This window comes from Marmota flaviventris, chromosome 18 (genome assembly GCF_047511675.1).
Source record: "Marmota flaviventris isolate mMarFla1 chromosome 18, mMarFla1.hap1, whole genome shotgun sequence".
Classification (NCBI taxonomy): domain Eukaryota; kingdom Metazoa; phylum Chordata; class Mammalia; order Rodentia; family Sciuridae; genus Marmota; species Marmota flaviventris.
This window is the reverse complement of record NC_092515.1, coordinates 47375420-47402571: the sequence shown is the minus strand read 5'-3', so window position 1 is coordinate 47402571 and position 27152 is coordinate 47375420. Positions and strand designations below refer to the sequence as shown.

At 45.6% G+C, this 27152-nt stretch overlaps 1 protein-coding gene and 1 pseudogene across 2 annotated transcripts in view; both read right to left on the bottom strand.

The window, feature by feature from the left end:
- The window catches only part of Cdh1 (cadherin 1), a 75017-nt gene extending 52551 nt beyond the window's left edge, over positions 1-22466 (bottom strand). For both annotated transcript variants that reach the window (XM_027933130.2, XM_027933131.2), the window contains exons 1-2: positions 22419-22466; positions 21471-21585 (exon numbers count right to left, since the gene is read on the bottom strand). In XM_027933130.2, coding sequence (XP_027788931.2) covers positions 21471-21585; positions 22419-22466 — 163 coding nt within the window. The remainder of the gene's footprint in view (positions 1-21470; positions 21586-22418) is intronic.
- LOC114090844 (palmitoyl-protein thioesterase 1-like) lies at positions 7889-8562 on the bottom strand (annotated as a pseudogene).
- Positions 22467-27152: the final 4686 nt, after the last annotated feature.

Below are 27152 nucleotides of genomic sequence, written 5' to 3'. Positions count from 1 at the left end.
TCAGCCTCAGCAAAAGCGAGGCACTAAGCAACTCAGTGAGACCCTGTCTCTAAATACAAAAAGGGGCTGAGGATGTGCCTTAGTGGTTAAGTACCCCTGAGTTCAATCCTCGGTACCAATATATATATATGTTTAAAATTCTTCTTTGAAGTTAGGAATAAACAAAGTAAAGAAATAGATCAACAGACAGGTTCTTAATTGAAGTCCTAAAAAAGGAATGTTGTTTTGGAAAGTCTTGGCTACAGGGGAAAGAGTATCTCCATTTCTGGGGGACCTCTAGGTTCCCATTATGGGAACATCTTGCTCTAGAATAGGACAGGGATGGTTTGGTTCATCAGGTTCAATCATAAAAAAAGGATAAAATGGCCTCAAGACTTTCAAAGTAGCAGATTTCCTTGTCATGGTGGACCATGAGCTAAATCAACCTCTCCGGGCCTCAGTTTCCTTGTCAAAAAGTAGGGTCTGAGGGCTGAAGATATAGCTCAGTGGTAAAGTACACCTGGATTCAATCCCCATTACCAAAACAGTAAAAATTAATAAGACAAGGGATGTAGCTCAGTGATAAAGTGCCCCTGGGTTCAATCCTCAGTACCAAAAATAAAATAAAAGCAAAGACAGAGTGACTAAGGAATCCTCGGCTTTATGACTAATTGCCTGTTCTAAAATTTCAGGAGTGTATTTATCATCAAGTATCTGAAATGCCTTAAAGTGCGCTGGATCTGTTATCAAATCCCAGATAGATTAATCATAAACCAACCTCCCCACCAAACAGAAAGGCAACCTCACTTCTAGTCCACAGCAAGGAAAGTCCCGAAAGTTCTTAGTTGGCCCTACCTAAAACCGAAACTGCAGCTGCCTTATCTCTATGTCGGATCTGTTTTCTATTCAGCTTGAGTTTCAGGCTGGCTTCTCCAGGACAACAGCAGGGCTTAATGGTTCATTTTAATACTGGGCTGGGCAACTCATAAACTAGGGAGCTGTTTGCAGACTCATAAATGACGCCTCAGACCATAGCCAAGTGTGTTAACTTGTCAAATCATCCACTGGTCTAGATTATCCAAGCTACCCTCCCAGTTCCAGCAGTTTGGATCACTGAAGTTCTTGAATACAGTAGGTGCCCAATAATGACTACATGAATGGAAGGATAAATGATGGGGAGAATGACGTACTGATATATAGAGGGACAGGGTCCCTTGGCCAGCTAAGCTGTCCTCTCCAAATACACTGGAACTTTGTCACACATTTAGCATATTTTGCTTACTTATATTTGGTTTTTCAAGAAAACATGAGGAGCTGGGTATTGGTGGTGCATGCCTGTAATCCTGGTGACTCCGAAGGCTGAGGCAGGAGGATTGCTCATCAAAGCTAGCCTCAGCAATTTAGCAAGGCTCTAAGCAATTTAATGAGACCCTGTCTCAAAATAAAAAATAAAAAGGATTGGCAATGTGGTTCAGCAGCTAAGCGGCCCTGGGTTCAATCCCTGGTTTAAAAACAAACAAAAGAACACATGAGGAAGAGGCCAGGAGCAGCTCAATGTCGAGCTGCTTACCTAGCACACACCAAGCCCCACCCTTGCTAATAAAAAGAATACATTGAGGTTGGGGGGGAGCTGGGGTTGTGGCTCAGTAGTGGAGCGCTCATCTGGCACATGAGGCCTTGGGTTCCATCCTCAGCACCACATAAAACAATTCATAAACAAAATAAAGGTATTGTATCCAACTACAACTAAAAATACATACATATATATATCACATGGGAGTTAGGTCCCTAGACCTAGTAACTCCATTTTGGTTCTGAGACTCAGGACAGAAACTTATAAACTGCCAAGAAAAAGAAACTTAAGATACTCTGTTCCCATAACCATCCCCCATAAAGTCCCTACAAAGAAAAATCTGATGTTAGCCAGCCACCTGCACCCAAGGTCAATTTTAGCCTGCTGCGCCTGGCAGAAGGGCAGCCTGGCAGACACTCTGTCAATAAACCTGTGCTTGAACTCAGAGATGTGTCTCTCTTGGATATTTGTACCAGCTACCCTAACAATGGGGAGTCTCAATTTCCTTTCATCTTTTGCCTTGAAGGATTCATTCCCACTTTAGACTGGTCATTTTGCCCAGGGCCAAGCCTTGACATCTTTTGGGGAGATTTGCATTCTTCAGAAAAACTGATGAGCCTTGTAGTGCCTTTGCTCCAAAGCACACACGCCACACACACACACACCCCTATACAACTTTTAATGGCTTCTTATTCCTGCCTCCTCCTCAGTGCAACCAAGAATCACCTGGGGAGTGTGTTTTAAACAAAACATCAAGTACCCCAGTACCCCCTGAGATTTCCTGACTCAATCTCTGGGAGGGAAGGCCCCTCAAAGTATGCATTTTAAAGCTTTGGGTGGACCACACTCTAGCCCAGGTTTAGGAACTGCTGCTCTGGTCTGGTTTGTCTTTCGAATGGGATCCAAGAACTTCCAATCCAAGCATAAGACTTTTAAATGTAGAATCCTAGAACCTACCCTAGATTTATAAATCAGAATGAAGAATTGGACGAAGCGATGGCCATTGGTTTTAATTAGTTACTAAAGTGTGTGTGTGTGTGTGTGTGTGTGTGTGTGATGTTGAAGAATTGAACTCAGGGATTTTCTACTACTAAACTACATTCCCAGCCCTTTTTATTTTTTATGAGGCAGAATCTTGCTAAATTGCTGAGATTATAGGCTAACAGGGTTAAGGCACATTAAAGTTAGACAACTGCTTCCCAGAATGACAGGGTTGAAATATTAGGCTAAAAGTCCCAAAACAGCTGCTAATTAATTAATCAGCATTTCAAAAGGAGCCAAAAGGGGAGGGCAGGTGGCTTTCCCTTCCCTCCTCCACTTCCAGGTCCCACTATCTTCAGTGTCTCTCCGTGCTCCTCTGGGTTTTCTCCTCCAGCCACTTAAGGACCCTCGGCAATGCCAGTGGTTCCCCTCTTTAACCCTCAGTCTCTCTACTTGTAAAATGGGAATGAGGGTGGAGTCAAAGGATTGTGGCAACTAAGGAATTCGAGGTGAACTCCTACCCAAGACCCCTGTTGTGGTTCCCCCTGCTGTGTTTGGCTTTTTGGACCCCAGGAGGACCACCAAAAACTCTACTTAATCTGCTGATGGTTCTAGTCCTCCCCATTTCACTCCCCACTGTAATGTAGATTCTATTCAAGGCATGGGGGTTGGGGATTTTCACTGACTTTCTTCCCCAGAGTCCCTGGGGCCTGGGAAACACTGTAGGCGGGGCATAGGGTGGGATTCAAAAGGGTGATTTGAAGTTTTGGCTTCAGAGCCAGATGGTGCTAAGTGATAAATACAGTAGGAGCTCTCACTATGATTTCCACCCCCTCAATGTAAAAAGCAGAGAAGGGACCACTGTAAGCTGCTTTCTACAATTGATTTTTTTTTTTTTTTTTTTTTTTTTTTGGTGGTGCTGGGGATTGAACCCAGAGTCTTGGGGCATGTGAGACAAGTACTCTACCAACTGAGCTATATCACCAGCCCCTGCAACTGACTTACCTTTAGGAAGCAAATAGTTTGGGAAGGCAATGGGAAGAACAACAAAACTTGTAAAGCTCACATTACTGTTCAAAAGGATGCCAGAAAGATGGCACCAACCAAATGTGCATGAGAGTGAGTGTGTGTGTGTGTGTGTGTGTGTGTGTTGAGAAGAGGAAGGGCAAATCTGGAAAAAAAAAATAAAGGAGTTTTAGGAATCTGGCTTCCTCTTCACTCTAAATTACTGCTCCCAAAAGTCCCCCAAAATGGAGATAGTCCATCCTGTCCCCGGGGACTCTGCTGCCACATCTCAGGCCCTCATCAACTACTCATTGAATAGTGCCAACAACACACCGACACACCAGGCACTGTGCTAGGATGAGAAGAAGACCATTGATCCCTAAACAGGAGAGGGACAGAGGGTAGGAAGTATCCTGACTCAGCCCCTTGGGGAAGCCAGATGGACAGCACAAGGAAGGACTGCTAGCAAGCACAGAATGTGCCAACAGGAGGCAGGAGAACCTATCAGGGCCCCACCTTGGGACAAGTGGATCAGGGAGAGGGCCCTCTGCTCAGCTGGGACCCTGAGCAGTCAGGAGCCAGTGTTCAAACTATTAACCATCAAACTCCACCATCCACTGGGAGATGAGAAGGGAAGGGAAAGACAAAGTCCTTGTAATGAAAGCAAGCCTGTCTATGCAAGGTGCTGTCCCCCTCCTTTCTCCTGCCAGCTCCTGCCCCTGGATGACCCAAGTCCATGCACTCTGGCCTTCCTGCTCTACTTTTTAGAGGCTATGCCCTGACTGTTTGGTCTAGAATACTCTTTTTTAAAAAAAAAATAATAATAATAATAATTAATTATTACTTCTAATCGGTTACACATGATAGCAGAAAGCTTTTCAAATCCTTGTTCACAAATGAAGTAGAATTTTTCACTCTCTGGTTGTATAGAATACTCTTTACTCTAAAGCCACGTGGTCTAATCCTTCCCCTCTCCTGGGTCTTTGTTCAAAGGGTCCCATCAGTGAGGCCTTCTCAGAAGACTCCAGTGCTCCCCAGCAATTCCTCAACAGATTCATTTTTCCCAAATATTTGTTACCAACACCCTAAATGTTGTATACATTACTGCCTGTTCTCTGGAACAGGTTAGAATACAAACTCCAGCACAGGGTTCTCTGCTGTCTTCCCAGCTTATACAGCTCTCCATCGTTACTGAAGGAATGAATACACATTGGACAGTGCAGCCCACTCTGGATGGGGGCAGCCCCAGGGCAGGGAGAGGGAAAGGACCTGCCACTCCAGTTCTCCAGGTTCTCTAGGCTTGCTCATATCCCTGCCAACAAGTCCCACACAAACAGCCACATTAGTGACCTCATTAGGTCTATCAGACCTGAGGTCAGAAGTGAAGGGCAAAGGGTAAAGAGGAAGTGTCCCCCCAGCCCCCTCACTTCCTGTGGTGACTCCATGGTCTGAATGCCCCTTTCACCTAAAATACTGAGTCAATACCTAAACACTCCCTTTTCATATTCCTGGCCTCCAGAATCTGCATGAGGTCCCTCCCTTCTGCCTTGGCTTATAGCATCCCCCTCTCTACCAACAACAGAGGCTGCCTCCTCCCCTTGCTGGCTCACAAGGCACCCCACACCCCAGGCCCAGCTGCTGCCTCCCCTCAGAGGCTTGCCAGCTGCTGCAGCCCACACAGGTCTCGCCCCACCTGGATTCTGAATGTGCCTATTGTCTGATAACTTGGCGGCTCAGCATTTTCTACCACCCAGAACAATCTCTAACCCCTTGGGACAAGGGAAGACTTGTTGTGATGGACACAAAGCACACAGTAGGCACTCAGTTGCTGTGCTAAAAAGAAAGCACTTGTGGTAGTCTGTGGTGTGAAATGTGTTTCTCAGGTTAAAGAAAAATGAGGGGAAAGTTCTACAGATTGACAAACTTTTTTTCCAGGTCATGTTGTAAAGGAGGGGCAGGAGACTGGTTCATGACCAATTCATATTTCCATTTATGGAAAATTCCAAGTAAAAAAGAAAAAAAAAAACCCTACAAATTCTATAAGTGCACAGGAAAATGTCATAGGATTCACACTGAATTGTTAACATAGGCCAGCTGAGCCGGCATTTTGGAAAGCACTTCAATTTTCTATTTCCGATCATTATTCAGGCTTTAGTGATCATATACATTCCTCCACCCTTGGGATGGCGTCTCACTATGTTGCCCAGGCTGACTTTGAACTCCTGATCTTCCTGCCTCAGCCTGACAGCAGCTGGGAGTAGAGATGAAAGTCACTGCCCCTGGCTAACATGATTCAGGTTTCACTTACAGAACTTATTTAAGCTTTATGGAGACACTGTCTCAAAATAAAAAATAAAAAGGGTGGGGGATGTAGCTCAGTGGTAAAACACTCCTGGGTTCAATTATCAGTACAAAAAAACAAAACAAACAAAAAAAAAACTTTCCTCAGATTCCGTCTATGGTAATTTTAGAATTAACTGGTTTATCTTTCACCCCACCTCCCACTCCCATCAAAGTGATCATGAAAACCCTTAGGTGGTAGTTTGGAAAAGAAAAATAATAATAATTAAAAGGAATGGCTGCTTGTAAACTGAAGTCCCCAGCCAGCCATTCAGATTTTGAATTGGGCCCAACGGGCCCAATAACACCCTTTAATTCAGGGTTGCAAAAGAGCAGGACAGGAACTTGGGCCTTAAATTACCCTAAGGACTAGAACCAGGAAAGGGCTGAGGGCTCCTGGGCATGGTGGCATATGCTTTGTGATCCCAGTGATAAGGGAGACTGAGACAGGAAGATCCCAATTTGAGGCTAGCCTCAGCAATTTAGCAAGACCCTGCCTCAAAATAAAACATAAAAAGGGTAGGTGATAGCCAGGCGTGGGAATCCCAGCAGCTTGGGAGACTGAGACAGGAGAATCAGGCAAGTTCAAAACCAGCCTTAAGCAACTCAGTGAAACCCTGTCTCTAAATAAAATACAAAATAAGGCTGGGGATATGGCTCAATGGTCAAGTGCCCCTGGGTTCAATCCCCAGTACCAAAAAAAAAAAAAAGAGGGTTGGTGATATAGCTCAGTTGATGGAGTGCTTGCCTCACAAGCACAAGGTCCTGTGTTAGATCCCCAGCACCACAAAAAAAAGTGGGGGGGGGGGTTGATATTATCGCTCAGTGGTAAATAAAGCCCCTGGGTTCAATCCCCAGTACCGAAGAAAGAAAAAGGACAGTGGGGTGGGGTGCTGCATGACTGGACCTTGAGGTTACTTTCTAGGTTACTTTCTCAGAAAGGGAGCCTCTAAGCACAGGGAGGAGTGAAGCTGAGACACAATTTTTCCACCGAGGTCCACTAGCAGCAGGATCTTGGAGTAGGATCCATCTAGAAGCTTCTATTCATTATCTCAAAACGAAATTATCTACATAAGCACCTACCTCAACAGTGGGTGCAAGGATTTTAAAAAAGAGGATCATACATGAACACTTAGTTGAGAACCAATATGCAGATGCAATGAACACTGTAGTTATCATTTAATGACAATATTATTATTCTAGTTCTGACCCCTACCACTGTGTGACTCTAGCCCAGACCCCTGCCTTCATTGAACCTACCTAGTCATGAACAAACTAAGAAACTAGACAATTCTGTTTTTGTTTGTTTGTTTTTTGGTACCAGGATCTGAACCCAGGGGCGCTTAACCTCTGAGAGGTCACCCCCAGCCCTTTTTATATTTTATTTAGAGATAAGATCTCACTAAATTACTGAGGCTGGCTTTGAACTCACAATTCTCCTGCCTCAGCCTCATGAGCCTCTAGGATTACAGGCATGCACAGTGGTACCCAGCAAAAAAGAGGTTTTATAGAGGCAAGATGGAAGGCCAGTGGAACCTATCTAGTAATTGCTAAATACCGCAGAAGGAAACATATTCAAAAGAGGAAAGCAGCCTTATCAAGCAATACTTTCCCAAGCACTAGTTAATTCTTCACCAGCAATGCAAAGTATTTATATGAGCACCTCAGGCCTGGGTAAGAGCCTTCTACTTGCTTGAATGTGGCTAGATATTGCCTTCAGAATCTCTACTGCTTTAATTTGTTCAGTTACCTGTGTCCACACAATTCTAGCATCAATCTGCAGCAGACTCCCTTTCCTAAGACTGAGCTTGACCACATCATAAGGTTGTAAAACAATCTCCATGGTTATTAGCTGATTAAACTTGAATTCAACACCATACAGTGATAGGAGGCAGCAAAGGATAAGATTCTGATCTTAGATCATTCCAAGTAAGGCATTTTAGATGATAATGAGAGAAGGATTAGTTGCAAGCTGGATCTGAGCTCAGGGGTGGGCATGAAGAAAACTGTTCCATGTAGTTTGGGAGAGCTAGGGACTCCCTGAGCTCTGTTGTGAACTGCAGGGGCTTCATTTAAGGAAGGGTATGATGTGGGCATAATAAAACCATTCTTCAGACAGTTGAAGATGGTCCCCTTCTGTAGCCAGAAACACCAGCTGTCCAGCTTTGTCCATTTCCTTTAGCCCCAGGCAGTCCTGTATGTACAGAGTTGTCTCTTGTAAGGGAATGGTTTCCTTGGCTTGGCCACTTCTATAAAATCCAAACCACTCAGAAGCTACAGGGTCCACAATGGAATCATTGAGGAATTTCATCACAAATGTCTTCAGGGCCATGAGGTTTTTTTTCTTTGTAGGACTCATTGACACTCCGCTCCTGATTTATATCTGCCAAGAAGATGCTGTGGTTGCAGTACACATCCTCCTTTACGGGATCATGCCAATATTCTGCTTGCACTAGGCATTCTTGAACAGCTCTGGAGTAAGCCCCAACATTCAGTGTTTTTCTGATAAATTCACAGATGTGAGAGCTCTCTCCTGGGCATCAAGGGAGTCCAAAAACACCCGTCCCATGCCAGATCACCAGCGGCAGCGGTACTGGCTGCTCGAGATGCCCCAGCGCCCGGGCAGCGCAGGACCAGGGCAGCAGGGCGACAGCCAGGAGCCACAAGGAGCTGGGCGCTGCCATCTTGGCTGTCACATGACCGCGGGCACGGGGTGCCGGAACCGCACTCTGGCAGGGGCTGGGCAGGCCACGGGCTGTGCGGGTTCTCAAAAAAGAGGCAATTCTTCAGGCCTCTCTTAACTATGACCCCAAAGAATGGCTTTTTTTTTTTTTTTTTTTTTTTGGGGGGGGGGGCGTTACCAGGGATTAAACTCAGGGGCACTCGGCCACTGAGCCACATCCCCAGTCCTATTTTGTATTTTATTTAGAATCAAGGTCTCACTGAGTTGCTTAGTGCTTTGCCATTGCTGAGGCTGGCTTTGAACTCCTGCCTCAGCCTCCTGAGCTGCTGGGATTACAGGCATGCGCCACCGCAGCAGACAAGATTGTCTTTTTGTTGTTGCTGTTGTTGAAATACATAACTCTTACAGCACAAACACAGTATTTACATTCCAAGTTCTTTGTACAAAATGTATGCCACTGTGGAAGATTGGCTTTTTAAAAACACACTTTCTCTATGATCTTAGTTTGAGATAATTCTAAATCTTATCCTTTAGAGAGAGGATTATGAGGTCTACAAAGACCTTGGCATTCATTCTTTGGCTGCTGCAGCCTCTGAGATGGAGCAGGAGAAATGATCCTGGTGTGACCCCAAGTGCTTTAGAAGTCAAAATTGGGAAAGGTGCTGTCAGTATTCAGATAATGCATACCCAATCCATCAACCTCCTCTCAAAGTCTTACTGAGTTCCTCCTGCTGCTATTTCTGCCCCATTTCCTTTCATTCCATTCTCCTTGGGACCACATGATACCCTTTACAAGTATTTAAAAGCATCTTAATTGGCTCTCAGCTTTCTCAAAAGACCAGCAGCAAAGGTGGCTGGACAGTCAGTCATCCAAAGAACTCTTGGTCTACTGAAGGCTTAAAGGATCCCGGGAGGTGGGGAAAGAACAGGATCACTGAACTGTTGACATGCACAGTGGGAGTCTGAGCAAGAATAAACTCAATAATTTTGGTGAGAGAAACTGCCTGTGGGATTGGTACTAATCCTCACCCTATTACACGCCTCAGCAAACTCTGAGATCTAGTAATCTCCCACTGCCCAGGATTGGTTGTGGGAGAAATCTATTCCCTGCCATCAATAACTCCCCCAGGGGCTAAGAAACCACCATATCTGCAGACCCTCCTGCCCTTAGGATCTAATATGTTCTTGAGGAGGGGGGTGGAATACTTTCCTAATGAGAGACCCTGGATTCTATCCCCACCACCAAAGAAAGAAAAAAGGAAAAGAAAAACATTGCAGACCATCTCTAACCATCTAAGACAATCTCTAATTACTGAGTGAAGAAAATGAGGTATATAACTGTGTATAATATGCTATCCTTTGTGTTATAAATTGGGGGGGGGCGGGGGGGGGGACATAAGAATCTACAATTCTAATTCAAGAAACACTGGTACTTGGGCAATGGGAATTCTCCAGAAAAGCACCAGTCAGGTAGAGGTATGAAGCTGGTGGCATAAGCTTTGGGGTCAGCAGATCTGGGTTCAAATCCTTGCCTGCCAACTCCTTGCTTTGTGGCCTTGGGCAAGTCGACAACTTTATCTGAGGCCCAATATCCCCCTCTGTAAAATGGACACAACACTATAATTAATTTCATAGGATGGTTCAGCCACATAGGTGGTGATGATAAATTGACATAGACTGGCTACACAATGGCATGCTCAGCTGGTAGCACAATCTGCCCTTGAATGGGTGCTAGACCAAAAGGGATGTCTTGGATTTGGGGAGGTCATGCAGCAAAGGAAGGTACCTCTGCTTCATCTTTAATCCTTCTCTCTGATTCCTTCAGTCTTTTATCATTTACACATTTTTAATTCCTTCTACAGAACTCAAAAGCAGAAGCATCTAATAATCAAAACCGGGGTTTTGCCAAGCATAATGATTGTATACCTGTAATCCCAGCAAATTGGGAAGATGAAGTAGGAGGATCACAAGTTCAAGGCCAATATCAGCAACTCAGTGAGATCTTATATCAAAAAGGGCTAGGGATATAACTCAGTGGTAAAGCACAGGCATAGCAAGCTCGAGGTCCTGGTGTCAATCCCCAGGACCAAAAAAGAAAAAAACTCTTTAAAGAATGTTTGCTATGTACTGGGAGCACTTTCTAGATGCTAACTCATCAGATCATCCCTGCAACCCTGAGATAGGAATCATGTTTATTCCCTTTTTTCAGGTGAGGGGACAGAAGCAAAAAAGGGTTAAGTAACTTGTTCAAGGTCAAAGGGATTGGAATCCAGCCATTCAGACCACCCTTCCCGGTTTATCCTTACTCTCTGAAGTAGGCTGAGAGACTCATCCTGAAAGTCACAACCTTGACATTAAATCTCCTTTGAAACAAGAAATAAAACCCCACACCTGGCAAGTGACAGCAGTTTCTTTGGTTGAATAGGCTGCCAGGTATTTGATTCCTTAAGTCTTAAATACTCCCATGGTTCAGGTGAGAGGATTAGCAGAAAGAAGAAATGAAAACAAGAAACCATAACTAAATTCCAAAGTCCAAAGAAAAATCAGCACAACTTAAAGTTTCAAAATCAAAGACCATGTGACAAGCCTGAAACTCCCACCTTCAAAGGTGTAGAAGAGGATTCCTTTCTTTCTGTCTCAGTCTCAACCTGAGCCTTGGCCTCCAATTAGCTAGTAGCTGGGATTATAGGGTGAGAGGATTTCTTTTTTAGAGGGTGGGTACTGGGAATTGACCCACCCAGAGACACTATCACTGAGCAAAATCTCCACCTTTTTGTTTTTTACTTTATTTTTGGTACGGGGGATTGGAATCAGGGGCACTAGACCACTGAGCCACATCCCCAGCCCTATTTTATATTTATATTTTATTTGGAGACAGGGTCTCACTGAGTTGCTCAGGGCCTCACTATTGCTGAAGCTGGGTTTGAACTTGCAATCCTCCTGCCTCAGCCTCACGAGTGACTAGGATTACAGGCATGTGCCACCAGGCTCAGCTTGCTTTTTATTTTGAGACAAGGTCCCCCTATTGGCCAGGCTGGTCTCAAACTGGCAATCCTCAACGCCTCAGCCTTCCCAAATCACTGGGATTAGAGTCCATGTGATTATACAGGCCTGATCTACTATGCCCAGTCTGGAAGATTTCTTGGTAAATACAGATTTAAAACGAGAAAGCACAAGGTATAGGAAGTACACCCACAGGTCCTATTTTCTCCAGAAAGTTTAGTCACCATCGCAAGCCTGGAAGTTGGTTGGGATAGCAATGAAACCTTTGTGTGAACTTCACCAAGCCACCTCTCAACTCAGTTATCTCTGGAAAACCCTTAGAAAAAGCTAGGAGGAAAGAGACCTAGGGCCAGTATCTCCCGGGGACAAATGAGTAAGTGCTGGCACCTGAAGTACCTATTACCCTGAAGGGTGATGTCATGGTTGATTCAACCTTCGATATAGAATGACCTTCCCAGGAGAGGCCTCTCCACTGTGGTGACTCAGGGCCCTGCCTCACCTGTCAAGAAGCACTCAGTTTATTTGTCCCACCTCTGATTCAAGAGGTGAGGTTTTCTGATAGAAAAGCCACAACTTTTCCCACGAACAAGTTGGTCATCTTGTTCCCTTTTCAAACACTCCTACACAATTGTGGCGAGGAATTTGTGGGGGAGGAAGTCTGCAGTCTTTCAGAGTGCTCATACTGGCTTCTTCCTAAGAAGCAGGTCCCCAGATGTTGGTAGATAAGTACACGGAAGAAGACAATCTCTGCCCAAGAGGTCTCGATGGACCACCTCATCCCCCTGCCATGAGAAGCATCGGAAAACTAGAGGAGAGCCACATTCCTCTTGGGCAACACGCCAAGGGGCGGGGTGGCTTGAAAAGAGCGTTAAATCCTGGTTTGAATCTGATACCCTTTAAAGAAGATGTGGTAGCAATTAGCCTCAGGATTGTTCCTCTAGCAAATGCTACCAAGATGGACTGGGAAAATGTGGGAGTGTCAGTTCCTATAAGACTGAGTCTAATTCTAACATTGACTGAGCACCTCACTTCTTTAGGTCTTGACACAACACCATTCCTCTTAGGGATGAGGTTCCCCTAAACCTCTTCACCCCACCCACACGTAGCCTTGATCATCCTTCCTCCTGTAATATTTTTCCTTCCATAGATCACCATCTGTCTGTCTCCTCTTGTCGTCTTAATTGGAAGTGATGTTCCAGCAGGGCTTCTTATCTGCTTGGACCTTTCTGGATCCCCAATGCCTAGCACAGTACAGGACAGTGCTCAAGGTCAATTTGTTCTAGGAATAGACAAGCAAATGCCCCTGTCATTTGGAGGAACTTCTCTCCCTCTGAGATCTTCAGAGCAGAAATCATCCATCTCTTCACCTGACTAACCACAGACCCACTTACTGGTTGCGTGACCCATGCTGTCTACAACTGTCAGTTCTCATGGGGCTGTCATGAGACATGAAGAACAACACATAAGTACTAGTCAATACATTGCTGCTTATAATCAGAAGAGATCTAGCACTTTTTTTTTCCCCCGCTGCTGAAGGCAATTGAAACCTGGGCCTCATACTTCCTGGAGCATTCTATTCTACTATGCTGCCACTGAGCTAAACTCCTGGCCCCAAGACAAGTCTTTTTCTGGTTAAGCATGCCTTAAATATCATGGAGGATGTACTATTTTGTGGGGGGGAGAGTGAGGGTGCGGTACTGGGGACTGAACCCAGGGGTACTTTACCACTGAGCTACATCCACAGGTCTTTTTTTTTTTTCCTTTTGAGACAGGTCTCACTAAATTGCCAAAGGTGACCTTGAACTTGCAACTCTCCTGACTCAGCTTCCCCAGTCACTGGGACTACAGGTATTCACCACTATGCCCAGCATGGGATATACTTATATTACTTATACTAAAACTTGGCCACTGCTTATTTGAAATTCAAAAGTAACTGAGTATCTTATATTTTTATTTGCTAACTCTGGCGACTCTACCCATTAGGCAATTATCTTCCAGAAAGTGACATATCTTACGAAAGAATTTAGAAATTTGCCCTACAGCTTCCTCTCAATGAATATCCAGCAGGTGGGTTTTGGAGCTGGGAGATTTTTATCCTGACTACTCTCTCATTAAGTTAGCCTTAAATTTTTGTCTTTTTGAGTTTTTAGATCTCTTACCAAGGACCTTCCAGGCTCCTCTGCACTGCCAAGAATTAGAAGTAGACCAGGTCTTGAACAATTAATGGGCTGCAGGCTACAGGAGAGAGCAGGTGGAAGGTTCTGGATATACCTGGAAGCCTTGTTCAAGGAAGGTGTTGCCTGACAACAGGAAAGTGAACAAGTGGCCTGGCAGGATCAGGTGTCTGTTGAGATTTTGATCTGGTGCTTCCTTACACCCAAAAGTGTGGGGTAGAAATGGCTCATCTGACCTTTAGACTCCAGACTGCAAGCTGTTTTGTGACACGACAATTAGGTAAGGTTACACCCGGGTGTGCAGGGCTTGGAGACACTGGGGAGTGCCATACAGAAGCCCATGCCCTGAGAGCATCCCTTCTTCCCCACGTGCTCATGTGCTTTTCCTTGGCTTTCAATAAAAAAGCCCATCTTAAACAAAACAAAAAGAAACCAACCACAGGGAAATGTCATCTAAAAACAGAAGATCACTATGTATAGACATGAGTATACATTCTGAAACTCTTATTAATTCATTCAACAGATACTTACTGAGCACCTATTATGTACCAGGCACTGTTACACCATAAAAATCCCTGGCTTCCCAGAGCTTACATTTTAGAGGGAGGAGACAAAATACACACAATATGTTAGATGGTGAAAAGTGCTAGAGAAAAACGAAACAAGGGAGGAGAAAAGAAAGCTGGGGCAGAGGTTACTATCTCAAAAAAGGGGTGAAAGAAAGGCCTCACTGAATGCGGGGGCAGAGTGTAGCAGGACACAGTGAGTAAGCTGTGCAGATATCACAAACAGGTAATAACCAGTGCAAAGGTGCTGAGTAGACATGTAGCCAGGTACAGCCCGTAAGCAAAGGGGCTGGACAAAATATGTTTGCAGGAGATGGGAAAGGAGAAGGAGCCAGGCTAGGGGTGGAGGGAGATTGCAGAAGACACAAAAATCAAAGACAGGATTTCTATTCTGTGTAAAATCATGAGCAATTGAACCTGGGGCACTTTATCACTGAGCTATTTCCCAGTCCTTCTTGTTTTTTTTTTTATTTTGAGACAGGGATTCACTAAATTGCTGAGACTGGCCTCAAACTTGTGATCTTTCTGCCTCAGCCTCCCAAGTCACTAGGAATTCAGGCTGGGATTACAGATGTGCGCCACCATAATGAGCTCTAACGATCATTTTTAAAACCATCACACTGACTGATGAGTGGAGAATACATTGTGTTGGGGGAGGAGAGGGACCCGGGAAGCAGAGAGAGGAGAAAGAGGCTGCTATGACCATCTCCTTTGGGAACAGAGAAGATATCTACGTGTGTTTGAATGCCAAACCACAGAAACAGATGTTCTCGGTCTTGAACTTGCCCTGGTAAAATAAATTTGAAAAGCTTTAGGCTTATTACAAGCTCTCCCAATTGCAAAGCCAGCTAATTATTATCTAGGACATGGCCAATTATCCCTCGAGGTCCTGTGCCTGCCACCGTTTATGATCTCGCTCATGGGGAACAGAGTCAACCCTGGCAGGGAGGCCTCATGACATCCTAATAGTAATATCTGAACTCACAGGGGAATGGGCATCTTCTCCTTCTTTTGGGAGGGGTATCCTCTTCCTGGCTAAGAACCTAGAGCAAGTCCCAGATAGAACAAGGGTTTGTCTCTACTTCCCCAGTCCTGAATGCAAATTTTGGTAGATTTTCTGGGACTCCCCGAAAGTTGAAAAGAGAGAAAAAGGAAGACAAGTACTGTTCACCTAGCATTTATTTCAAGTGAAGGTCAAGAGGTAAATGACCAAGGCAAGAGAAGGATTCTAAGTTCAAGGCCTGCCTTGGCAACTTAGTGAGATCATTTCTCAAAACACAAACAACAAAGTGCATAAGGATCTATGAGTAGAGAATAAGGACAGTTCCTGCCTTGGACCATTATGAGGATTAACTACACTGTCAAGTTGGCAAGATCTTAATAAGCTCTGCACTCATCCTCAGCTTCTTCTTGTCCAGGAAGGCACAGCTCTAGCTCCGGACTCCAGGACACGCCATTAGGCAGCCCACTTCCTTTTCCTAGAATCCCTTTCTCTTTCTGTGTCTGGCCAACACCCTCTTACTCATCAAGTCTCAGCAGGTGAAACTGACCACTCCCACCATCCTCTGAACATTTTCCTACCTGCAGCATTCTCAGAGTATATTGAAATGACCACTGAAGGGTCCCTTTAAGTAGAGATTTTTATGGAATCTCCCTAAGGGGTTGTTTCTAAATTTTGGTGCACTGACTGCTTCTGTGAGTCCCCCATTCTTAGCCCATCCACTTGGCACCCAGAGCATCCATGGCAAGGTCAACTCTCTCCCTCCTTGATTGAAGGTGCCTTGAGATCCTTGGCCTCAGACTAGACAACCAAGTGCCCACACCCTGGGTGGCACCAGGTAATTATTCATCAAACATCTCTGACCTATGCCCTAAGACTGTCCAAGGCAATGAATAGTCATAGGCACCTAGAGAGCTTTTAAAAATGCCAAGTCCAGACCCGACCCTCTCCACATTTCCACTTCCCAGAGAGACTATGGCTCAGTGAATTTGCAGGAGGGCAAATCAGCATTTGCAGGTGTCTCAAGTCACTGGATGCTTACCCACAGGAGCAAACTATGGTCTCAGGGGCTAGGACAGAGCATGTTTGGCAATGGGAAAACAGACAGGTATCTTTAAGCATGAGTACTATGAAACACTTTCAAAACTCAAGTAAAACCAGACACAGGGTGCACACTTATAATCCCAGCAGCTCGGGAGGTTGAGGTAGGAGTTTCATGTGTTCAAAGTCAGCCTCGGCAATTTAGCAAGACCCTGTCTCAAAATAAATTAAAAGGGCTGGAGATGTGGCACAGTGGTTAAGTTACCCTGAGCTCAATCCCAGTCCAAAAGAAAATAAATAAATAAATAAATAAAGCAGAAGCTGACAGATTCAAGGCCATTCTAACTTCCCCACTACCAGAGACTCCTTATCCCCTCTTCTTACCCCAATTCAACCTTCCTAACTCATGGGAAACCCACTCCAGCCCAAGCACATTGCACAGTGGCAAATAAGAAAACTGCCACAGAATTTCCTTTCCCAACAAAGGCACGCTGGTCACTGTTTGCAGAGCAGTGTTTGCTTAACACAGAAGCAGAAGAGTGAGGAAACTGGTTTGGCTGGTTTGCTGGGCAAGAGGGAGCTCAGGAGAACTTTTGAACCAAGGATATAAAACATGGGAGAGTCTCAAATTCAGACAGCACCCGGCACTCCAGAGACTCTCTCATATTTAATATTCATAGAGCACTTGACACACCACCGTAGGGCATGGGTAAGAGTATTTCCACTGTACAGATGAGGGCACTAAGGCTTAGAGAGGAGTGTCTTAGTCAATCAATGCCCCTCACCTGGTAAGACGCATTACCTCAAGAATCTTCTAAATTTGGGGAAGATGCCTTATGGACCTTGGGGAGATGCGGAGGGTTAGAAGTAGATGAGAGAAAGGAAAAGGAAAAGTGCAGAAACATCAAAACTAACATAAGCTGCAGTATAGAAAAAAGTAACTTACAAAAAAGAGAGAAAGAGAGATGAACAGGGATGGGGAGACCAGTGATTTCTTTTTAATTAATCAAAGATGAAAAAACACTTAAAAATGACTCACTGCCCTTCCATTTCTGGATTCAGATTGGAGGTCTCCCTTATCTGGCCTCCACAGCTTTCAGAGGGAAGCACTGGGTGCACAGCTCCCCAGGGACACACTCAGGGCAAGTGACTGACTGACTGGGCAAGCAGCCCTCACAGCACATTTAAGAATTCCAACAGATCAATTCCTCCCTGCCCACCTACAAGCAAGCTCCAGGGCTGATCTGAAGCCACAGAGTAGAGATTGAGAGGAAAAGCATAAGCCAAGGTAGTGAGTACTTATTCATTCATCCGTTCATTTGCTCAAAACATAACCTGAGTGCCTTCTATGTCCTTAAGAAATTATTAGCTGCCATGTTGCTATATGTTTTTTCTTTACATTCATTCTCACCTGTATTTACGGTCAGTCTTACCTGCTTTATTCATTACTGTAACCCCAAGCTCTACCTAATGCTGGCATAAAATAGGCATTCACATTTGTCAACTAAAGGAATAAATGTGGACACTCAGATACCCACATCCCAGCTAGTGACAACTAATTATTCATCAAATATGAATTAAGAGCTGGAGATATAGATCAGTGGTAGAGTGCTTGCCTAGCATGCATGAGACCCTGGGTTCATGACCTAGTACCATGAAAAAGGAAAAAAAAAAAAAAAAGAATGAATTTATAGATGAGGAAATTGAATTTCACAGAAGTGACATCTGAACTCACATAGCTAGTATCTGAAATTCAAATCTGGATCTTGCTCACTGGACTATCCTAACTTCATTCTCATCCTCCTGCCCTGAAAGGGGATGGAAGTGAGACACAGTGGACACCCCTAAAGGCCAAACCTGGACTGTGACAGGTGCCTCTAGGGGATTTTAGGGTTTTGGCAGCTGTTAAGAGATGGGGAGCTGATTGCTTCATAGGCTCTGGTTTATCTGGGGCTATACTTGGAAGGGACTGTGTAACAGACACCAAGGTGAGCATTTCGGAAGAAAAATCTTGCCCAACCCAATAAAAAGCCTGGGAGGACAGACAGGGATTTCCATAAGCACCTGGCAGAGAAGGGGGTGGGGTGGGGAGCTGCAAGTCAGCCTTCCTTAAATGGCCCTGCAGGATCTGGGACTTCTCCGCCTCCACTCCTTTGGAGACACAAAGGGAAGGGCGGGAGGCCCACTGGTCTCCTTTCCCTGTAACTCTGTATCAGTCCTTGTCACAGTCATGACTAATTGGGGAAGTTACATGTAGGAGTTTGAGGGGTGGAGAAGTGGGTGTCTGATGAAATGATCCCAAAGCAGGTTTCCATGTTTGCTTTTTCAAAGTCCACTTTAATGAAGGGACCTGTTTGTACCAGCTTTCAGCACGTCTTTCAGAAAAGAGGGGAAATGGATCTGTTTAACCCATACAGATGGGTACCTGTAAACTAGATCAATCTATCAAGCAGCTAAAGCTCACTCAAATCCAAAATATGGGCACTGTTTGTCCAAAACTAGAGAAAACAAAAGAAAACCATCAATCAAAAAACCTGCCAGGTTTTTATTCCACCCCACATCGACTTAAAACTGTGTACTAGGCTAATAGCTCTGAGATCCCAAACTGTCTAATATCCTGAGTCTCTCAAACCAGTTTGTCCTAAGAAAAAGGAAAATAATTAGCAACTCTAAAGAATTAGTTTATAGTTGAGGTTTTTTTTTTTTTTTTAAACATTCTCCACAGAGAAAAAAAAAAAAAAACAAAGGAATTAACACAAGACTTCAATTATGGAGCTAATCACATAGGGTACAAGAATGACCCCAGCGAACCATACAGAAGTCCCCTCAGTTCAGTCAAAACCCTATTGTGACACTTCAGCCATGGGTTCCTTATTTGAAATCCCTGGGCAGCAAATTCTTCACGAAGCCCATGTCTAAACCTGTCCCTTTATTTCCCTGGACTGTCTAAAGACAGCAAGGCCACCATCCTCAATTCTGACCACATCTTGAAATCACAAAGCCGGTTCCTGAAGTCAAATGCGTGATTTTACAGAAGGACTTCTGTCCTGGAGCAATCCTACATTCAACTGCTACAAAGAGATCCTACAGTATAGAATGGCAAAAAAAGTTAAAAGTCAGGAAAACTGTGGAGTGGGGTGGGGACTGCAGTCACAAAAGGACCAGGAACCAGCCACACAAGAAGCTTGTGGAATGTGTTTCTACCAAACCACCAGCCCCAGGTCACCCCCCACCTCTCACCTAATTGCACCATCTCTGTCATCACCACTTGCTTCGGGGTGGGGGGCATCAACACCTCAGTCCTTAGTCTACTTCACAATGGACACTAATCACCCAAATACTTTAATACCTTTCTTCTTATTTGTTCATCTTTCAAATCTCTCTCTCTCATTGAAAAAGAGAAAGGGAAAGAGGGAGAGAAAGACCAACTGTGGATCCTTCAGCAGATTAAATTGGTCTTCACCTGTTTCCTCACTTGCAAAATAGAATGGTTTCCACTCTCCTAAGACTAGTAGTAGCTGGGTGCAGAGGAGCATACAATCCCAGCTACTCAGGAGACTGAGGCAAGCAGATCACAAGTTCAAGACCAGCCTCAACAACTTAGCAATACCCTATCTCAAAATAAAAAAAGAAAAGGGACCGGGAATATAGCTCAGTAATAGAGCACCCCTGGATTCAATTCCCAGGGATAGGACAAAAACAGACTAACCCTCCCTAAGTACTACCAAAGGAACTGGCATGGGAATACAAAGCAATCAGCACACCTCATACATGTGCTCACACATACACCTGCCTCTCATTTCTAACCCCTCTCCTAATCTACAAGGCTGGGTCAAGACTGCCTCCTCCCAGAAGCCAGTTTTCACTGCCCATTAACACTCATCCGAACACCCCAGGCCACCCACACCCTTTCACCTCTCACTGCCCATGTCCAACAGTGCATCTAAAGGGATCCTGGGATACTCAGGAACCTGCTAGAATGTGCAATTCAGAAGACAGGGCTGGAGTGTCCCTGTCCCTACATCTCAGTTTACTCCTTGGGCAGCCAAGGCAGAACATCAAGTAGAGAGTGAATGAGTCATCACTGACCATCATACAGAAAGCTCCAGACACAGATGGGTCTCAGAAAAGCAAATATGGCTATTCAATCAAACTGCAGTTTCTCTGTAAAACACACCATGCACAGTTTGAACAAATTCCAAAATTTAAGACAACAGCATGATTGCTGTAAATTTTTCACATGGCCAAAGACTATAAGAATAAACACAGTAGAAGTATTCCCTCCAGGAGGAACTATGGGAAATTTCTCTTTTAAAAGTGTTTCTTTTACTATTATTACTGCCCAATCAACAATAATCATGAGGGAAGAGAATGTGCTTTTGATACAAAGTAAGCACCTGGGAATTAGAGAAACCAGAGGGAAACCAGCCTTTTCCCTTGCTTCCAGGCCTGCCCAACAGTGAAGTGGAAAGAAGCAAACACTAGATTATCACAGTGATAAGTCCTGAAATATATTGGGTGTTTGTATGCATTTCCATCCCCTGAGTCAGAGCTACTGTGCTTTTATTTAAAAAAAAAAAAAAAAAGGAATCATTATTCTTTAGGTAAATAGTACCTGTATCAAAATGTTTTCATCTCTATTAACAAAAGCCACAGCCACAGGTGGCTCTTCAGTCATCCCCTAGATGGTGCATAATGGTGCCTGGGAATCAGATCCTGATTCAGATTCCTGTTCAGATGACTCTAGGCAAGCGGAGTCACCCTCTGAGCCTCAATTTGCTCATCTATAAAACGGTAATACTTCTGTCCCACGGTCCCACCCAGACGGTTTTTGCAATCTGAAATGATAAGACTGTCTCCAGTGGCCAGGGATATGAGAAATACTAATGTCCTCTAAATGCTCCCGCCCATCTCCAGCCCTATAAAGTTAACTAGACAGGGCTCAACCACAGTCCTCAACCTCGATAAAACTTTAGACCCATGCATTTGTGTAAATTCCAAGGGGGTGTTTGAGAAAGTCGGGAGAGGGTTGTCCACTCCACCCTAGAGGTGTGGAAGTGCAATTTCTAGGCACCTTCCCTACCCCTCCTTACTCAGCCCAGGGACACCTGCAGTGCGCTCTCACCTCTGCCCAGGATGCGGCCTCTCTCCAGGTGCCGCCGAGGCACAGTGAACGTGTAGCTCTCAGCGCTAAAGCCGGGAAGGCAGGACTCCGGCTCCTGGCAGAGCCATAGTGAAACCTGGAGTGAACAAAAGGTACCGAACCCGAGTGACTTGGGGGGTTCCCTCCCGCCCACACCGAAACCAACAACCCCGCTGCCTCTCCCTGGCTCCCGGCATAGGGATTGTGGGAGGCACCCCCACCCCGGGGCAGGCACCGACGTCATCCTCTCCTATCCCGAAACCCGCAGCTAAGCCCCCACGAACTCCTGGGAGAGGAGGACACTGGGTCATCTCCTGACAATCTAGCCACCTTTCTTTCTCGTCTTCTTTTTTTTTTTATCTCATTGGAGATGTCTTTACTCTTACCGACCCTACTTTCCTTAGACCGGGAGCGCTCTCGATTCTACTTCCTCATACCTAGGGCGCTCTGACAACTTTGGCCCTCTTTCTTATCCCAAGGGGCCCTGGTTCCTATTTACCATCCTTTCTTTACATGGAAGGTGCCTTTATTTCTACTAATGCTCCTTTCTTTATCTGATCCCCCTTTTCTTGCACCGTGACTCCCCTTGTCCACAACCCGACCTCCATCCTGTTTCACACCCCCAAAGCCCGCCCCAAATTCATTCAGCGGCCAACCCGGAGTAAGTACCCAGAGTTTGCAGCTTGGCGCGCCCCCCACCAGGGTATTGGCAGGAGGGGGCGGGAAAAGTCCCGCTCTCCCTCATCCCTCTCCCAGTCACATCTCGGCGGAATCCAGAGCTCCGCGCAGCTTCCAAGCCGTTCTGGCCCTTTGGACCCAAACTTCCTTGGAAGAGGGAAACTAGGACCGCAGGAGAGAGGAAAGGGCTCCGGGCTCAGCGCGGATCATGGGGCCGGAAGGTATTCCCCCTAGTCAGGGTACTCAACTTACCTGCAGCAGCAGCAGGAGCGCAGAGAGGCTGCGGCACAGAGGGCCCATGGCGGGCCGTGTGGGTGCCGAGCGAAGGCGGGGGCCGGGCGCGGTCGGGTCAGGCCGGGATGGGCCAAGCTAGAGGGTAGCTGGATTTCAGCGAACTCACAGGTGCTATGGAGGCTCCCGAAGCCACTGAGCTGGGCAGCGCAGCAGCCGCCAGGTGAGCCCGAAGGCACCACCCCCGGTGCCGCTGATTGGCTGAGGACGCACCTGCCGGTTTCAGCCAATGAGCAGTGGAGCCTTCAGCTTCCTCCGCGGAAAGGGCGGACGACCCGCCCCCAGCCCCGCCTCCCAGCTTAGCGCGGACCTGTAGACACACTGGTCTGTAGAAGGTAGAGTCTGTGAGTTCTTATTCCATGGTGTTCGAATCCCAGCACCGAGGGTGACCTACTCTTAAGACCTGGGATGAGAAAGGGCTTTACACTTTACCCTTTATCTGGTATCTGGTTCCTTTTTTCTTCTCTCTGTTTTTCTTTGGGGTACTGGGGATTGAACCTGGGGTGTTCTACTACTGAGCTACATCCCCAGCTATTTTTGTTTTATTTTACCAGATTGCCCATGCAGCCCTCGAACTTGCTATCCTCTGCCTCAGCCTCCTCAGTCACTGAGATTACAGGCATGAGCCACCACGCCCAGCTTTTAGGTTTGTTGGTTGGTTGGTTGGTTAGCTTCTGCAATACTGGGGACTGAACCCAGAGGCATTCTACCACTGAGCTCTTGACCCAATGGCTCCCCGCCCTTTTTTTGGTACTGTGGTTGAACTCAGGGCCACTTTACCACTGAGCTACATCCCCAAAACTTTTTATTTTTATTGTGAGGTAGTTTCACTAAATTCCTAAAGCTGTTCTCGAACTTTCAGTACTCCTGCCTCAACCTCTCCAGTCTCCAAGGATTACACGCATAAGCCATCGCACCAGCTTCTAGTTCTTTTTATAATTTTTCCCCCTCTTGGTACTGGAGATTGAACCCAAGGGCCCTGTACCACTGAGCTACATCCCCAGTTTTTAAATTTTAATTTGAGACAGGAGTTCACTAAATTGCACAGGCTGGCTTCCAACTTGCCATCTTCCTTCCTTGGCCTCTGGAGTAGCTGTGATTTCATACACCACCTCTCCCAGCAAAATCTACTCTTAACTGCAGTTCTCTATAGGTTAGTGAATCAGCAAATTGACCCACTGGGTCAGAACCGTCTCTTCAAGCCTTGGAATAATGATCACAAATGCTTCCATACGGTGTTGTGAGACACCCATACAACTAATACGATCAAGTTTCTGAGCCAAAGAAGTTCTGTACAAATGTAAGGGGCAATAATAGAAACAGTAGGTGCAGGGTCTTGAAGTTACTTGCAGGCTCTGTGCCAAATACTTGACATTGACCATCTCCTTTAATTTCATCTGGAAACCATTAAAGGGCTAGAGATGTGACAATACTTGTCATCATAATACTGTCATGCATAAACTCCTAGATTAAATCTCCAGCACTGCAAAACAAAAACAAAACACCTAAGAGCTGTGTTACTATTCCCATTCAATAGAAGTGTAATTGAGGAATGAATAGGCTGAGGCTAGTCAGAGCTGGTACAGGATTGAAACACACCTCCCACTGACCCCAGGGCCCTTTCTCCCCCATTTTCACCTCATGTGGCCCCAGACAGTATCCCTCCCAGTTGGGAGGGATTTCAATCTGCATTTTTTTTTAAATGCTGACCTGGAAGAGACCCTTAAGAGATCACTCAAACTTGTTATTGTCACATAATTCATTCAATGTCACATAATAAGTCAATGTGAAAGCCAAGAGCAGCCAGTACATTGGCATATGCCTGTAATCCCAGCAATTTGGGAGCCTGAGACTGGAGGATCCTGAGTACGAGGCCAGCTCAGCAACATAGCAAGACCTCCCCCACCACCTGCCCAAAAAAAAAAAAAGAAAGAAAGAAAGAAGAAAAATCAAGACCAGAACCCATGATCTCCTGATCGGCAGATTTGGGATCTTAATACCACAGCCACCATCACCTTCTCTAGAGAATTCTGTCCCTGGTAAAGTAATCTTAGGATCAAAAACAGAATAGACAGGCAAAACTTAGATCACATAGTTTCCCTGTCTGCCTGTGGCTGGCCACTATCTGCGCAATTTGGCTCTGCTGACAAGGACATCTCCCTTGCCTTCATCCAAGCACAGTCAGAACCATGAAGCAGTATGTTTCTGCCACTCCATAGCTGTGTGACCTTGAGCAAGTCAGTGTTCTCATCTGCATAAATGAATTGACTCTGGCTAATGGAAAAACAATCACTAAACAGGGTACTTGGCATGTAGCAGCAACCGTTCAATAAATGTTTGGTGTGGACATTGTACTGTTGAAAGGCCCAACCGCATTTGCCTCCCTCATGGGGAAGGCCATGTTGAGTATTTCGCAAGAGCTGAAGGTGAATCTGAGCCCACCCACAAGGAGTACTTTCTCCTCTGCAGAGGAGAGGTGTTGTCTCAAACCAAAACAGTTTCCTGGCAGCCCCTCCCCCCCAGGCTGACCCCTTCAGTTTAATGAGTTTCCAAACACACACCCAAAATTTTTGATTTCTGCATCTTGGCTCCCTCTGCCTCTTAACCCACCAGGAGGCTCAGAGGAGAAAGGCTCCGGTATTTCCTTTCCCACTGAGGCTCCTGCTGGACGGTGCATTAAACAGGATAATGGAAATACAGAAAGAGGCGTTTCCCCCATGGGGCAGCCTTGTCCGTTTATTTTTTTTCCTCCCAGTTATGTAAAAATACATATTTCATACCATCACTGGACCCAGGGAGCCTTTGGGACTTTGCTTTCTTCTACCCAGCAAGACCTGGCCTTGTAACTCTGTGGTGACTCTCCCAGATTCTTCCATTACGCTAGGATAATTCAATAAAAAGGATTTTAGAAAACAATTAGGGGCAGTGAAGACAGTCAGGCCTGATGTGCTCTTTAGACTTCTCGGCAAGTCCTTCTCCAAGCTCCTGGAAGGGTAGCTACCCCCTGGCCATTCAGACTGAGGGAATACAGAGGGGTTCCATGTGGGGGTGGGCCCAGTGTGACTGGGCAACACAGGTAATTGCCTCTGTCCCCTCTTCTATTAAACAGAACACCTCGCTATGGGGATCAAATGGTCAGTGTGGTGAGCCTGTGCTGGTGACATTGAGCTATGCTCTCAGGGTATTGATCTTAGAATAGCCCAGTGTTCAAATTCCAATGCTGCCACTATCTGGATGGCTTAAGACACTTCAATCTCCCCCAGCCCATGTTTCCTCTTCCATAAAATGGAGACCTTGATAACACTGAATTCATAATCTTTTTCTGAGTGTGCTCAGCACTCCTTGCCCAATACCTTTCCTTCCCAGTTTTAGGTAAAAATCCAATGTCCCCAGGAAGCCTCCCCTGCCCCAGGCTGTCCTTTCCCCTACCCCCACAGGGAAAGCCTAGTGGGCTATTTCTGTTCTCAATGGGGAAAACCTTTCACACAGGAGAGTTAGTCATTTGACCCTCTAGGGTCATTTGCATTTTAAAGAGCGTGTTGCGCGCTGACTTGCTTTTTTCCAAGCTATGAAAGCCTTGGAACTACTCCTTCCTGGGTACTTAATCTGCTATCTGTGGATGGGCTTCTGGGGGACCTGTGAACCCCCTTGAGCTTGTATGCAACTCTGTCAATGAGGTGGGAAGGTGCTGCTTTCCTTAGCTTCTCAACCAGGGAGTAGGAAAAAAACAAAACCCAGGAGCTGAGATCTTGGGAATTTCAGGCACCAATAGGAAAAAGACTTGTGATCCAGAGGCCCTACAGGTGCCCTTGAGATCGCTCCAGAAAGATAACAGACCTTCCCACCAGGTGCCAACTGGCATACATCCCTCAGCGCATTACAAACTCCAGGTTTCCTCATTGTAGATTGCTTCTCTGATGGACTTCCATTTCCCAGCTGCCCTGGTGACTGGTCAGGCGGGAAGCTAACGATTAATCCCCCAGGCAGTCTTGTGCCTTTTATCTCTGGCAAGGGAACTGTAATAATGGTGTTCAGACCAGGAGAGGTGCCCCTCCCCTTGCTCTCTCCTGGGGGAGCCCAACCCCCATCTGGCTGGACTGGAATCCCCAGGGAAATTGGAATTGCTAGGGATTATAGCAGGATCAGGCTCCTGGCTGTGGGGGGAGAGGAGGCCCCATTCCTGCTACCCTAGGGGGCCCTCCTGACACCTCTGCTGGGCCACCTGCCAGCATGCAGGGGAGGAACTGGATAAACTGCTCCAGCCTCCTGTCCAACTGAGGGTAACTGATAGGTGGCCTGCCCTTTGTAGCTGAGCCTGCAGGTATGCAGTTTTATTTCAAAAGCAAAAAAAAAAATAGGGGCTGGGAATGTAGCTCAGTGGTAGACTGCTTGCCTAGCACATGCAAAGTCCTGATTTGGATATCAGCACTGAAAAAACATTTTTTTTTTTTTAATTTAAAAAATAGGCCCAGAGGGGCCTTGAAGCCTTAGTAGCTGGGACTACAGGCAGGGAAAACTTCGCATAGTCAGATGCAACTTAAATATATATATATATATATATATATATATATATATATATATATATATATATATATATATTCAAACTATTGATCGAATTGTCAGATATGTAGGGCCAACTGTATAATGAAACCTCATGTATCTTCACCCAACTCCCAATTTTTTTGTACTGCTGAG